Source organism: Drosophila guanche, unplaced genomic scaffold, assembly GCF_900245975.1.
Source record: "Drosophila guanche unplaced genomic scaffold, DGUA_6, whole genome shotgun sequence".
Taxonomy (NCBI): domain Eukaryota; kingdom Metazoa; phylum Arthropoda; class Insecta; order Diptera; family Drosophilidae; genus Drosophila; species Drosophila guanche.
The window spans coordinates 3,034,139-3,050,831 of record NW_022995750.1 but is presented as its reverse complement, the minus strand read 5'-3'; the positions used below and the strand labels follow the sequence as shown (position 1 = coordinate 3,050,831).

Sequence of the window (16,693 nt, the reverse complement as noted above, 5' to 3'; positions counted from 1 at the left end):
CTAGAAAATGCTGTGTACCCAAGTGTGGCAGCCAGACAGAGGAACACACATCCGTATCCGTAGTGTTAGTCGTATCGGTATCTGCATCGAAGTCAGAGTCAGAGTCTCTGCCTGTGGCAGTGTCCTTTCGCTCTCTCTATCGCTTTCTCTCTCTCTCTCTCTCTCTCTCTCTCTCTCCATCGGTCTCGCGCTCTCTCTCTGTCTGGTGGCAAAAGTGTTTGTTTGAGTGCGGAAATATTTAAAGTGTCACATACGCTCTTCGGAAATTAAATGTGAGTGTTGTTCTTCACGCTCCAGAAAGGAGCAACGGATGTCCTGAACTCTCCTCTAAACACTAAACAACCAGGAAAAGACTAAACACTAAACACTTTCGAGTGGTTTAACTGTGGGTAAAGGGTGATTGATTGCTTTGAAGGGTGTTTACACGGAATGAACTCCTAATGATGGCAGCTAGCTGCAAGAAATAAACCATAGAAAATATGTGTTGAATATAAATATTACACTGCAGATCCACTGATCCTTTTATGGAATAACCTTAAAGCTTTTTTTTTTTAATATTTTGTTTTCGGCTCTCCACATATTTGCAGCTTTTGTCAAACAGGGTTGCTGTCAGGTAGCGCTTTCCTGCTAGATTTGATCACACTTCTGTGGGTGTCATGGGCTGGGTTCTCTCTGAATGGTCATTGCTTTGGTGGCCGCTGCTTGCTCCTGTCAAGGTGTATGCTCTTGTGTGTAATGGGAGTGGCTCTGGCCGCAAAGCAAATAACGGTGTCTGCTGTTGTCTTCTTTTCTCTTTATCTTTGTTTTGCCTCAGCTTTTGCTTCTTTTCGTCTCTGCCACTGCTCCCGAGTGTTTTTGTTGTGCATATTTCTGGTGGGGTGACCATTCATGAGTATTTGTTTTGCGTGTATTTCGAGTGTTTTTGCGGTTAGTTTGGCTGGTGTTTTCCAGCATATGCTTTTGGAAGCCTGTCCCTCCTTTGTGGCTGCGTTTTGCGGTGCGTTTACCTAACATTGCCGTACACGTACACGCATTCATATTTATTTAATTAGAGTTGGTTCTCTGTGCCACATATTGTAGTTTTGTTTGTCTGCCGACCGAGTGGTGCATTTTAAATCTGATTTTCCCATGAGATTTTCGAATGTTTTTAGGTCCGCTGGGGCTTCCCCCCATTGCACATTTCGAACAAACTTTTAATTAAGCATTTTTGATGGTTCCCGGTCGGGTCTGGTTGGATATCTTCCGTTTGCCTTTCTCTCCCTTTTTCTGTGGCTGTACATTCAGGAATTTGCGCGATTTCCAAATTATATTTGTCACCAAAGCCAGCCGTCCCATGTTTGATGTCCAACCGAAAAGTTCATGCATTTCATGCATTTTTAATTAATTATGTGTGGGGATACAGCGACCAAAGCAGATTCAATGCGGACTATACGCGTATTGCCATTGTAGCACAAAATTTAATTCAGATCAAAAACTGAGATTTATGATCTGCTTTAAAGTGGAAAAATATTTCTGAGCATCAGAATTCTTTCGGTTTTCCCCTGCATAAATTTGAGATATTTTCGCAGAATGCTTTGGGCGTCTGTCTCTAGCTCTGGCTGTTCAGCATATATGAGATTATATAACAGAAACCGCACATAAATATAAAGCGTTTCCACTACGGGAGGATTTCAGCTTCGATTCCGCTTTGCAAAATGCAAACATGTGTCTCCGCCGAAGAAGCTGCAGCTGCTGGAGAAGAAGGAAAGAAAAATCCTTGCAAAAAGGACACACAGAATCACAGAAGGAAGCCTTCTAAAGAAGTACACACACACACGCAGAAAAGTCAAGCAGCATCAGGGGCTAAACAGTATCGTGGAAGAAGTGCGAGAAAACATCGTCGTCTTTTGAGCCACCACCTGGTGGGTGGCCACCCCCTTCTCGTACATTCACTAGTACCGTACCATTCATGAGTGCCTCCGGACCGTCCTTTCCTTCGCTCTGTTTAGCCCGCGGGGGGGTTCCGTTCTCACTCTACTGCTGTCTGAATGGAGGTCAAAGTGCATAACTTAAGTAGCCGACAATAAAATGCATAACACGGCATACAAAACACAAACAGACAGGCCAGGCAGCCAGGCAGGAGGCAAGAGCCAGACGGACAGACAGGCAGTAGAGGAAAAGCCAAAAGAAAACTAAGTACAAACCCGTACGAAAATGTGGAAAATATGGCTCTATTTATTTGTACATTAGGCCAAGACGTTCGCTGGCCTAACTGCCACACATTTCGTACCTCTTATAGAAATACACATGTATTGGTGTGTATATGTGCGGTGTTTTTGCGAGTGTGTTGTATGCCTCGTGTTGTACCTGCCTCAACAGCTGCTAGCAAAAGGCCAAGTGTTGTGCTTGACATGTACAAGCCCCTGTCCCAGCCCCCAAAGTGAGATCTCTCTCAGTTGTTCTCTGCTGCTGCCTCTCCCGCTGTGCCATAATCATTTCATGCTGAGCTGGACTTACCCCAACTTCACCATGCCACCATAACGTGCCCCATCTAGTGTAGTGTCGTGTCGATTTATCTAATGGAACAGTCGAGTGTCACATGGACCGGTTGCAAAAACAAATTTATTAAAGGGAAACCAAATAGAGGATTCACAATGGGAAAAAGTCAGAAAAACGGAGGGCAAAATTCTGGATGGAATGGAACAAAAAGGTATAGACATAGGTGGCCTACAGGCGGATTAAAAATGTATCATATTAATAACTTTGTATATTGGGTCTATTGGTTGTGAAATTCAAATATATTTTCTATGTTCAATTCGGGTAAATTTAACAGATGTCAGAGGAGTGAGTCAGAGGAAAGTGCAGCCGAGCCAATAAAGTCTATTTATTCTTAATCAGCATCAATAGCCATAGCTAAAGCATTCAAGCACACCCACTCTTAAGTCATATATGTTCACCATTTTTCACAGCCTATTTTAAATGAAACACAGACAAAACCTGCATAAAGGCATAATAAACTGCACAGGAAAAGACTGGGTAAAACGTTCAATTATTCCAAAGACCCACAAATCTCCAATAAAATTACATACCAATCAACGAAAAACCTCCTTTGGTTGCATTAGTTGCTCATTGTTGTCCGGTGGTTGGGTGACGGCGGATACGGCGACTCCCCGCGTGGACTCTCTGGCACAAAAGCCAACCGCGTAATTAAGCTTTACGTTCCACGAGTAAACACAAATACACTCGAAACACACACTACACGAACACTCGAAAGACTCGCACGCAAAACACTCAGACGCATACGGACACGAGAGCCAGGAGCCGCCGACTGTTAACAATGCACATTAAGCATACACCACGTACGCCGAAGCTATGATGCTCCACTTGTTTCATGGTTCTCTCTCTCTCTCTCTCTTTTGCAGATACCAGGACATGTACAACAATCCGATTAAGGCCACTAATTTGGAGCATCGTGATGTGGTGCTGGACATTCTCTCCGATGCCCGTGTCGTTGGGCCTCTACTGCAGACGGGAATGTTCCATGCGGATGTCAATCGGCGCAATTATATGTACGTATTTGGCCATAACAGCGCAACGGGACCGTATGCCAACGTAAGTATTTTCCGAAGGGACTACCATATTCCAAAAAGAGCGACCAAATGGCCTATTCCAATTACGTACTCCATAGCACTTTTAATTTAAACACACGCTTCCGTTCCGCCACCCCTCGTGTCGCTTTGTAAAATAAACTCAGCATGAGGTTGGAGGCATCTAATGAGTTTTCATGATGTACTCCTCTGTTGGTCTGTCGTTCCCAATAATGGACAATAATGCTGAAAAGTTTCAGGCTGAAGTATGGTGCTTTGGGGTTCGAGGGGTTCCTCATTGGCTTGTTTTGGTTTTTGTCGTTCGCCAAAACAATTCACAAGTTTTCAGGCAGCAGCCAGATAGCGAAAGGCCGCGAATGATCGTAATAAAGACAATGAACCCCATAGCAATCGTCGGAAAAAAATGAAAAGCAGAAGGATGGGAGGGTTCTAGATACCCTCGACATTTTTTGATAGCATTCAGACTCACGGAATATTGAAGACTATTAAATATGCTTTCTTAGGGGGTCCCAGTTTACGAAAATTATTTTTGCAGAAAAAAGAAGAGACGGTGTGCTAAAGATGCACAAAGACCGCTTGAGAACTGGCGGGACTATTGCCGCTCTAAAGAGGTTGCTGCTCTAAAAAATATTATAAATCGTTCAAATCTTTCCATATTTGTTCTAAAATAAAACCTTATACCCCTTCCATTGTAAGGGTACCAAAAAACATCATCAATGAAGTTGTCCTTTTGCTTAGTTTGGCTAAACAGGCGGCATGGAATCCCTCTTGACTTAGGGTTCATTTGTGTCCGACGACGGGTCACTCTCATCGCCCAACGAGTGGGTGAAGGAGCCAGGGCGAGTGCAGAGTTATATGTGTCTGACGCTCATAGTCCGCTTGGTTTGGCTTCTGCCAGAGTTTTATGGCTCTGTCATGCTTATGGATTTGTTACTGATTGCCTGGCCAAGATAGCTTTGTGTTGCCATGAAGCCACTGTCCTCTGCCTGTGTGTTCTGTACTCTACAAATAAATGGGCATATTGATTTGTCTTCAAGATGATTAAATTGATAAGCAAATTAGGGCGCACAGAGTATAGCAGTAAAAGTCCACAATTTTTATGGAAAGTATTTGTTTTCATCGAAGCGAAATCCTTTGAGAGGTCTCGATTGTCCCCCTCTCTGGGAAAGAGTCCTTAAAGCATCGTCTATGCTTGAATTTCAGTTGGAAATTGCTTCAGACACTGACATAATGAATTTGAAAAACAACTCATAGGAGAATTCTCAAAAACAAAAGCGACACTCTATATAAAGAATGGCAGACGAAAAAGTTATTATTTTGTATTAAAAATTTATATATATTGTGCTGGAAACTTTTGGCTAAGCGAATTTTTATGGCTATAGTTTTGCGGCAACGGAGTGGGAGCCATAAAACAAAACTGCAACTGAAACTGCAAATAGATGAACAGCTTAGTGTCCTGCAGTCATATCCGGGCGAATGTCCTTTTAAATGCGACAACAGCTTGCGCATAAGCGGGGTGCAACAACTTTTTAATAGCCCCGCAATTAAAGTATCGTCGGCAAAGACGACAGTACGAATAAGTCCTCTGATAAATTGCTGCCATTGAAATGGAAGTAGCCAAATAAGAGGAAAGAACATGTTTATGCCCCTTGCTGTTGGCTGATTCTGGCTGCTGCTTGCTTCTGCCTGATATATGAGCAGATTCCGCCGGCTTGGTTCGCATTAGTTGCAGATAAATTACGAGAAATAAAATTCACTTAAATATTTCATGCTGCCGCTGCTCATGGGCAAAACATGAAAAGAAGGATCTCAGGGATAAGCGGAATGCCGGCGTGCCTACAAATTAACATCGTGTGGGCCTGTCGTGTCGCCAACGCCACCGAAAAGGCGGTCTGCGCCCAGACACAAATACAGAAACCGGCAAAACAAACAGCCAGACAAGTTAAGACTCAGGCGAGCACACACGCGCGCTCGTATCGACTTTATACTACAATGGTGAAATGTTTTTGATATCCCTTAGACAGGGAGTGGGTATTACGAGCTTTGAGTTAAATTTGCCAAAAGGCAATGAGAGCGTCAACTAACTGATCTGTTTCAATGTGTGAGTAATTCCGTGACCTTAGATAGTACCGAGAATCTTAGATAGTATCTGTGGCACCTTCTTGCAGATATCTTTCCTTACTCCCATTTAAACGTATAATCTCTAAGGGTATGCCACACTTTGGTACCCCCAAAGCTTATTATCCTGTTTTCTACAATTCTATGAGTACAATAGTACTCGCTACAATAGTTTTTTTTTTTTTTGTGCAACTTCTCTATCGTCTGTGAGAGAGCGCCGGTTGAATGCGAATGAATTTGTGCATAAACTGCGCTTCTTGCCTGTGGCTGCTGCACTCCATCTCAAGCGTAATGCTTCAAGTAGCAGGCCACTCACTAGCTTTCATAGAATGAACCACGCCTCCATCCCCGACATACATCATATACGTATATCTTGTGGAGCCTTGAGCCGCGGGCATATTGTGAAACTTTTTGGCACATGTCTTGCATGTCTTGCAGTTGAGATGCTCAGACCTCAAACTCAGACACAGACACAGATACAGATACAAAAAGCGTTCTAGCCCAGAAAAATGCCCCAAAGAGACTACTTACATACTTGGGGTGCTTTTGAAGTGTTCTTTCTATTCGCTTGCCTCCATCCCTCTCCGAGCTGCTGTTATTGTGGTCTCATGGCAATTGTTAAAAATAGCGAAAATTTATTCTAAGAAGAGATATTACTACCACCCCCTCACAAAATAAGGGGATTTTCAGCTGTAATGCGATTTGTGGGGAGTATAGCTTAATTGAATTTAATCCCAGAGACAAAAGCAACACACAAAAAAATGTTGAAAGAAGAAACAATCGAAACACACACTGAAAAGTCTGGCTGTTTGGAGATTTAGATTTTCTTTCGATGTTGCGATTTTCCCTTTTTAATTTCCCAAACTCCTCTAAGAGCCATAAACCCAACGAGCCGAAAACTTTTCCACAAAACAAGTTCCAATTTATTTCATCATTTCGGCAGAGCATTGAAGATGTAAGACCATCCATTCGGGTTTTGAGGACAGTTTAATAAGTTTTCCATATTAAATTCAACAATTTACCCAAAAACCACGTAGACAAACGTCATTATCATCGCATTCTAAACGCGGTCAGCATCCCAAGAATTCTGCCACAGACACACACACACACAAAGAAGAGGCAAAATATAATAAAAAAAAAAGAAAAACTTGAAGTATGTCCCGTCTGGTGGGGTTTTCTTGCTGAGAAAGTTTTGCTATTTTTTTGTGGGCCATTTCCTCGTGCCGGCCTCACTCTTGCCTTTTGATAAGAATGCGAAATGGTTGTTTGAGGAAGGAAAATAAATTTATGAAAATAAAATAAATATAAGCCGAAACTAAAGTTTTATTCGTGGAACCACACACAAAAAAGGATGCTGATGATTTGAGTCTTCGGCAAATAGCAACCAAAATATAGAATAAAGCCTTCCTTTAAGAGAGGGAGAGAAAGAGAGAGAGTGAAGGAGAGAGAGAGATTCCTTTGAGAGTAGAAAAAATCTAATTTTAGAACACAAAATACAAAATTATTCAATTAAAGAGCACCTGGGTGGAGCCTTTATCCTAGTGCTAATCCTATCAAATTACATAAAGATGAAAGTAAATTGCGTGGGTGAAACTGTGGGTGCGCGTGCCTTGCCACACTTCAGCACATTCCATAGCCCCAGGGTCCCTTGCCCTAGGCCTCTCTTGTTGAGCCAATTTTAGGGGCAAATATTTTTGGTAATTTTACACGCTGCGAGTGCCATTAACTCCATTAGGTTTATTACGACAAATGGCGCTAAGTCAAATTGTTGCTTCCGACCCTTGGCCGTGCCGCTGAACTGGGGTACAACATTTTTGGGAGCATAAATTACAAAAGTTACGCATTAATTTCAAAATTGAATTTCCTCCTCCGTTCCCGGTTTTTTTTTCCAATGAATTTCCTGCAACTTTAATATACAAAAAATCACCCAGAAATGTGAGATAATTTGTGACAGGATGTGCGCCCACTCGTTTTTGGTCAATGGAAAGAATAAATATTTAAGCAATAAATTTCATTGTGAAATTTATGAATATTCCTTAATTATGCATTTGTTTACAAACTGAATTTTAAATTGTCGTTCATTAAAGCGGAAATAAAATTTTGTGCATGGATGGAAATATATTTATGGGAAATCCATTCAATTATGTGTTAAGCCTAATACTAGTCCTTTAGTCAAAATGATTGATTTGAAAATATTGCTTAGTTTTCGAACCGGTTTTCATACATATTAAACGAAAAAAAAACATGCAGAGTGCGTAAGGAAAATCAATGGAAACAACTTAAAAAGAATCACTCTGATTCGGTCTGGGTTGAAGGGCTATTGAACCGCATATTCCATCAAACGATGTTATGTGTTTTTTTTCGCTCAATAAAAATCCCGAAGCGTAAGCCTTCTTGTGTCATGAAAAACCAATATTGAATTCCGTCGTTTTGCTCATTTTATCAAATTCTCACACAATTGACAGACAAATGAAAATGAAAATCAAAAGCGAAAATTCATCATTCATAAATGCCATAAAAAGAACGAAGGACCGACAGGGCGGGCAGGCAGGCAGTCCGAAAGCACATTGAAAGGACAGTCTCAGACAGCCGGCGAGCGAAATGCTTTGCAACTTTGTTACATTTTTCATGGCGCAACAATAAAAAACTTGGCTTTATTACCTACTTACAAACAGAGAGCCATTCTAGCCGGTTTCTTCTGCCGTCCTGGCTGTTTGTCTGTTGCTTTTGTCCATGTCTGTTCGCTTGGCTAAATATTTATGCATTCCGTCTAAGAAGATTGATGCTTTGGTTTTGTGCTGGTCACAATGTCACAAAAAACGAAAGCAAAAAACAAATTTTTTACCGATCGGAAGACTAACAGAGGGAAAGTTATTTGCACCGATTTTTAGTTTATTTTTGAAGGGTCCATCGGTTTAGGGATGTTAGTTCAAAATGTACTTAAAATCCTTTCGCCTTACTTTAATTTCCCGCCGTAACTATGATTAATTGATTTTCCTTTCATCTATGGACTACAAATTGCCGCCACTTTAACCGCACCTTTCAACAGCTTAGAGCTGGAGGAGCTTGATTTATTGATGATTTTATGCACAAAATGTATATACGAGTATATTTCACTTACAGCTACCGCATAGCATTATGGGCGAGGAATTGGCATTTATCTTTGGTGCGCCTTTGGCTCCCGCAGGTCCTTTTCCCAGCCATAACTATACGATGCAGGAAAAGCTGCTTTCCGAGGCGGTAATGGCATATTGGACGAATTTCGTAAAGACAGGGTGAGTACTGGTCTACAGTGAAAAGAGTGCATTTTGGGCAGAAAGTTGAGGGAAATGAAGTGGTGAAGTAAGAGAGGAACATCAACATGAGCAGAGTCACAGTTCTGCATGCAAATGCAGAGTACGACGGGTCTACGGGTCTGCGGTTCTACGGGTAAACGGGTGTACGGATGAGGATGCGGATGCAATGTGGGATATTCATGAATTTTTGGAATGACTTTGGCTTTCGCTGTGGCGCCGTGTGGCACGTTTTGCAATCTGCAACGCTTGGACAGTGAAATGAATAGAATTTTTACTGCCGCTTTTATTATTATTCCCGCAGTGAAAACATCGGCAATGAGAGAACTGGGTGGGGCGATTTGTAGATAGATGCATGCAAATAATATTAGTGGTGGTGGAAATAAAAACCATATCTGAAAATCAGAGCTCTAATCGTAAGCCAGGATATTTTGCCGCCAGAATAAGTGGCAATCTCAGCGCTAAGGCACGGCGCCATAACCATGTCATTTGAATGAGAAAATAAATGTTTGAATTATGCCCATAAAATGGAATTGTTTGGTGTAGAGAGACACTATTCCCCCTCATTAGTTGGTTGAGGGTATATATCTTCAGCTATAATTGGAAATTGACAAACATCCGAATTTTCCACACAGCAATCCAAAGGCGCCATGGAAGGGTATCTTCTTGAATTCTCATGCCCTCGAGTGGGATCGCTATGACCTCGACTGGCCAGAGTTTAATAAGCGAGCACAGGCCTATCTCAATATTGGTAAGTTCTTGTCTCATAATGGAAACCATTCCGTAGGAGAGAACTCCTTATCCTGTGGACTGTTTTATTTACATTTACATTTTCCATGCAGGAATCCCACCAACAGTGGGCTACAAGTATCGACAGATTTATATGAACTTCTGGAACAAAGAGCTGCCCGATGAACTCAATCAAATTGCAGCATTGCAGGAGCAGCTGCATCCCGGAAATGAGGTGATTACGGGTCACATGAGCAAGTACGGGCCACGGGACAATGGCGCAGAGGATCCAGTGCGTACGCTGAAGCTCCTGCTCCAGGAGCCCAGTCTGGCCAACAGTGCGGACTCTACGGAAACGGCAGCGGAAAATATGTACAATGCACCGCCCACCTTCGGACATGTCATGCACAAGCAGCAGCCGCATCAGACACAGCAGGAGGAGGACTTGGAAGTTACTTCCGCCACAAATCCAATGGAGGACCAACCGGAGACGGTGGCCAAATCGGAGACAACGTTTCAGCTACTAATTGCATTGATAGCCTTGATTATTGCACTGAATGTGATCATCTACGGGACTTTTCTGATTCGACAGCGTCGCAAGAGAGCCAAAATGTTGCCGTTTCCAGCCCCTAAACTGAACGGGAATATACTCAGCTACGACGGAGCCAACGATGATGAGCTGAAGCGTTGCAGCAAGTCGCGGGATGGGGATGACAGCTACATTATGGACATGGCACGCAAATCCAACACTTATGAGGCCATCAAAACCGGTCAGCGGTCGCCCATCAATGGGTATGCGATTCAGCGGCAGCTCAGCTGCTCGACGGTCGATACCCACACGAAGGTGTGCGAGTGGATGTCGGGACAGGAGCTGCCAAAGTCCGGCAGCTTTGCCACCCCCACTGTGACGACACCTCCTGCATTGCTGGCTGATGGCAGGATGATCATCTGCCAGGATATTGAAGTGGCGGATGCGGCCCTTCTGATCCCTCAGCACATGCACGAACCGCAGCACTACGAAATGCTGCTCCAGCGACAGCATTCGGCACTCACCGAGCCGAGCGACGACATCCTTCAGCAGCAGTTGCAGCAGATGCCACTGCACCGGCACACCCACTCGGATCCTGTGGACATGATTCTGGCAGCCGATGAGCAGGTGACAAGCTTCGTGCATGCCGACGATGTCGACATTAATGTGACGAGTCGCGATGAGAATTGTGGCCTGGAAGTGGCACCCCTGACGGCGGCCCAACAGCTGGAGCTCCTACGGCAGCGTAACTATCCCAAGGTGCTGCCCACTGCCCAGGACCTAAGGGACAGCCGCGGAAGCTATAAGCGGAACTCTCTGCCGCCGCAGAACTTCAGTGCCCCAATGCCACCGCCGCGCACTATTAGCAGCACTTTGGGGCGACGGCGACGTGACAGCAGCAACATTACCACATCGCCTCTGCAACTGGCGCAAGATCTGGCCGGGGAGGAGGAGCCCGGAGAGCCGCAGATTACCCAGAATACACTAATCTTCGGTCCCATTGTGCCCAAGTCGCCGGCGACCTCGTTAAAGCGACAGAGACGGGTGCCTGAAGCGACAGTAACGACGACAGCAGCAGCAGCAGCAGCAGCAGGAGCAGGAACAGCGGCAGCGACGGCTGCGGCGATGACAGCACTAAGCGGATCCTTCCAATCCTTTGAGTCGGTGCCGCCGACTCATGAGACCACACCGCCGCAGGGCGGTGAGCGTACCGAATGCATTTACTCGATTGAGGCGAGTCCTGGGGCGTGTCCAGGGAACGATGGGACGAGCTGGTCAGCGCCCAATGGCGATTTGTATGCGCAGCCGATGAAATCTCCCTCCAGGACATCACTCATCCCTCGCCTTACCCAGCAGCAGCAGCAGCAGCCGTCGCCACATCATCATCATCAACAGGGAGTAGCTTCAGAAGGAGAAGAGACAGCAGCAGTGCCTGGAGGAACATCATCAATGCCCACCGTAACACCAACCCGCATACCTCAATTGCTGCAGCGTCAGGCTTCCGGCAAGGATTTGCGAACAGCAAACACCGCAAATCCCCTGGCAAGCCAACAACAACAACAACAACAGCAGCGAACGGACTCAACCATATCATCTGGTTCGTCGGCTTCGGCGGCATCATCAGCATCATCCACAGACTCAGCCTCCACATCGGCATCATCTTCCACATCCTCATCCTCATCCACGAACACGGTTCGCACCGAATTGCAGCAGCATTGCCAGCAGACTGGCAAAAGTATTACGACCAATATATAGAAAAACCAAACACCCAGGAGAAAGCAGGGACCACCAGCCAACAGCCACCAGCCAGCAGCCAGCAGCCAAGAAGTTCTTCAATTTAACGCCAGAGAGAAAGAGTGAGAGACAGTGTTAGAAAGGATGAAGGTCCCGCTGTGGCCGCATTGCGGCGGACGAGGAGCATCTACTCCGACAGCTGCCTGCCAAATGCCTGCCCTGGCCAGGCCCTCTCCGAATCTCCGTCTCTCCATTGGGGTCCACGCACACAGGCTGTCGGAATTTTACAGAGCTTGCGTAAATTTAATAATACATTTTGGTATAAAGTTTATCTTTGACTTGTCGGTGGTGGCGGCGATGGTGGTTAGGAGCTTCGACTGCAGTTCTGTGTGCCACGAAAAGAAAGTTTTCTCCCATCGTAAATTAGTTCCGAGAATTGCAGACAATTTTGCAGCAAAATGTTGCAGTAGCAAAAGCATATCGATATAAGTGGAGAGAGTCTCATCAAATCAGAGTAACTTTCGAGTGATGAAAGGAGCATCGAAATGGGAAATATCCCTGATAGATGGCAAATAGATTGGTTTATGGATTCATGTGGAAATTATAAATTAGAAAATAAGTCATAATTTTATACATTACAAGTCACAGTCATTATTCTGATGTAAACCAAAGCAAGGCATCCATAAAGTGTACAGCGTGGAGCCACTCAGCAAGTATTATAAGTTAAATGTTCTTTCTATTAAATAAAATTAGGTTTCTTGCTATAAGATAACACACACGAAAACACATACAAAATACTCATCGATGAAGCCAATTTGCATATAGCTGATTTTTGCATTTGTTTCCCCTGACAACCGACAGAGCCAGAAATTGCCAATAACAATGCCTGCATTTTGGCACTTCCACTCCACTCCACGCCACACCACACACACAAAAGTTGTGTCAACTATTGTTGCCGGCAATTTACCAAACAAAAGCTGCTTACGAAAAGGCAGTTCTGCTTGGGAAATACACTTCGAGAGGATGCTCTGATTTTGAGGAGATGAATGCAACTGTCAAGGGGCTACATGATTGATTATTTTAATTTGGTATCCCCACATCATATACTATTGGCTTTATTTCCAATCTGATGATCGCTCTATACAAACTTCAATGAACAATGAATGCATCTTCGAAGTGTATGTGTAACTTCTGCTTCTAAGTCTAGTCTTTTTTTTCTGCTTTCCTTTTATGTGTAGCTTCCTCTATTCTTAGTGCTTCTGCCTCCATTACTCTCTCAGGAGCAGAGCCAAGGCAATTTCGTGGTGACTGCCAACTTAATTTGCCACAAAATTTTAACAGCAGCCACTACCCACTGGAGCACTCCCTGTAGCTCTGTTGCTCTGGAGTCTGGGAGTCGCATCAAAATCAGTTGAAATGTCAACATTTCTGTAGCTACACATATTTCGAATATTTGCCATTTCCCGCATAGTTGTTAACTCTTTCTCCACTTGGCTGTTTCTGTTTCTGACTCGGCCACCCCGCCATGACATCAAAGTTGTCGCCGCCGCAGAATAGTTGTGCGTTTTGTTGGTCCAAGCTTTAGACCATATCCTGCAGGATTTACTGCCTCTGCCTCTGCCGTTGCCATAGATGAAAGTTTTCGGGTTTTATGCCTTATTCCCTTTGTGGCACATTACGGTTTCTTTTTTTTTTTTTGACGGTTTGTTTTTTTTTTGTTGGTTTTTGCTCAGAGATTGAGTTATTGTGTCGTTTCGCTTTTGGGTCCCTTATGCAAATTGTTGTGTCTTCAAGTTGTTTCCTGCTTGTTTTGTTGTTGTTGATTCTATAACATTTTTATTGTCCCTTTACGCAGGTTTTGGCAAGGCACAAAACATCGAATGGCAAAGTTTGTCGCGAACTAAAATTGAAAATTCTACTGCCCCCAAGAAATGTTTCCCCAGAGAGAAAGAGAGAGAGTGAAAGCGAGTGCGGGGGCGCTTCGAAAGTCGTAATTAAATTGTTTGCCCCATTGGATTGTTTTTACGCTTTTATTTTGGCTCTCTCTTAGTTGGCCCTCTGTTGGTCCTTTTTGTACGAATATTTGTTTGCATAAATATTTTTTTAGGGAATGAGAACAGACCCTTTGAGCAAGCGGAACATCGCTTACTTAATTATGAGAAAAGACCCCGTCTGGAGCCAACTAATTGAGCAGCATAACACCCGAAAAGTACTTTGCATGCGGGGTGCTCCTATCAGGGTTATTTGATCGGAATGTTCAGAACATAAATTGATATAATGGCCTCGATACGAATGGCCTCGATACCCACTGCAAAAAGTGTCGGCATTTGTGTGCACTTCAAAGGCAAAACCTTATATGAGATCTCCATGCGTCCAGCACTCGCTCCCGCCTCCCGCTTGTCAGCCTGTCTGTCCATCACAGATTGTTTTCCCACTCAAGTCTGGGCATGCTGTTTGTAATTTTCCTCAATTGAAAAATGCCTTGCGGCGCTTTACTCTTTTCTCAAGTTCTTCCCTCTGTGCTTTTCTTTCTCTTTCTCTTTCGCTTTTCTTTTTTGTACTTTCATGCCATGTACTCGTATCGTTTGGTGTATTTTCTTTTGTGGCAGGCATTCCGTGCCGTCTGCTGAAAAGTGTATTAAATAGTCCTTAAATTGAATAAAACCAGAGATAACTTTTGTGGCAAGTTATAAAGTGCTAAATGGAAGTTTGTTAGCTTGATATGCCGTGTAATGGAATTGCCATTCCCCGTTCCCCACTTTGATACAAGTGAAAATTCTGGGGAAAATGAAAAGCAAACGATAGCAATTGAAAAGACAACAAATCTGTTTGCTTTTAATGCAATCCACGAGGGCATGGCTAATTCCAAAGACTTAATCACTTCACCTCAGGGCAAAACACTTATACACCATTAAATATGTAACTTTCGAATCAATTTGGTAGATATCCACAGGGCTGAATAATTCATAAACTACTAACAGAAACTATATTACAGACATACTTGTGCTTGCAGAATCAACCGCACAGGCCAAATAGTTTGGACCCAACAAATCAAAAGCCACAGCCACAGTAAAACCAAAACAAAAATGAAGAAAAACCAAACTACGAGTGCGAGGAAATTCCCAAAAGCAGCTCCACACAGTCTGCTCCTCTAAATATTTCCGTAAATTTGCTGACAACCACAAATTAGAGCAACTCAAGAGTATATTAAAGTCAAATATGCAGAGGGCTGTACTGGAACTTTCATAACCCGAATGTAAGAGACAACTACTCCTCGTACTGTGAATGCCTCCATGGAGTATGAAATTTCCAGAAGACTCCGACTGGCAACAATTCATGCATTAATACATAACGTTCTGGTCTCTGATTTGATTTACTGTTTGGGGACTCTTGTTGTTTGGGTCAAATAAGGAAAGGAAAAGGCAGAAACAAATGAAAACTTGTGACAGGAAAACCAAAAAGCAAAAAAGAAACACATAAAATATTTGTGTCCAATATTTTATATATGATTATTTTTGTAAATATTAAAACTTTTGTACAATTACGGCAAATTGACAACGACATGCATATGTGTTATGTATGTATAGCGCCTCGAAACACGTTTTTTTTTATTGGTAATTAAGCAGCTTAAATGCATCATCACTAATTAATGTACTTAATAATTAGTATTATACATACGTTTATTTATACATTTCCGCACCACAATGACCATGAAACGAAAGGATTTGCTTGCTCTCCAATAGCCTTAAACAATAAACTGGTTAAACATTCCACAAACCAAACAGATGGGAGAACCAACAAATAAATGTATGCAAATTATGTTTCGTTATTTTTATCCCCTTGACGTTTGTTTGACTTTTTAATGAAAATTTTAATAATTTAATAGGTGCCAGACGAAAAACACAATGGACACACAGCAAGTGTAAATAATTTATAATCCAAACAATTATTGTAGCAATGTAACATTTCAAAAATAAAAGGGAAAAGGGAAAAGAAAAAGGTTAACTTTTGCAAAAACAATATGTGGGGGAAAAGTTAAATAAATGTTGGGGCTGGGCTTACATTTCCGACTGGCGGTTAAGGGTTTAAGTTAGCTCTCTGACCCTTTCGGTTGGGTATGGTTAACCCGCTGAGAAATGTGTATTAATTATAGTTGGGATTACATTTAAAGAGTTTTGACCATACCAAAAATTGCTGCTGTCAAATTACAAACAACATTTCATTTGATTTCGTGGCACATTTTCATAAATTTCATCCGCACAAATATCAATTTTATAGCCCGCCAAAATGAAAAGTTCTGCGCAAAAACAAAAATGCTCAATTAATTGTATTTTGGGAGACCAGACACAGCGCAAAAACTAGTGGAAGAACAACAAATGTCATTAGGGACATCAACTGCATAAACGGATTTGTTTGGTTGATAATATTCCAGACTGCCTGCCGGCCTGCGAGAATTAAATGTAATTTTGCGGTGAAGCCCTCTCTGCGCACACGTTTTATGCAAATTATTTGCATCGAGACTTCAATGAATATAAATTCGCAAATGAACAGCAATCGCACCTCGGAATATTGGACAATGGTTCGAGCATAATAAAATAAATATTTAATTAAATATATTTAGTTTTGTGTACATGTGGTGCGTGCGACCTTAGTTCTTTTTATATATATTTGTATGATATTATTCAGCTGCTCTGTTTATTTGT

General features: G+C 42.9%; 1 protein-coding gene across 1 annotated transcript in view; it reads left to right on the top strand.

The window, feature by feature from the left end:
- LOC117586002 overlaps nt 1-16,001 on the top strand; it is a 42,732-nt gene extending 26,731 nt beyond the window's left edge. Inside the window, exons 9-12 of the mRNA XM_034275830.1 lie at nt 3,402-3,591; nt 8,829-8,980; nt 9,634-9,749; nt 9,841-16,001. Coding sequence (XP_034131721.1) covers nt 3,402-3,591; nt 8,829-8,980; nt 9,634-9,749; nt 9,841-12,011 — 2,629 coding nt within the window. The 3' untranslated portion in view covers nt 12,012-16,001. The remainder of the gene's footprint in view (nt 1-3,401; nt 3,592-8,828; nt 8,981-9,633; nt 9,750-9,840) is intronic.
- Nucleotides 16,002-16,693: the final 692 nt, after the last annotated feature.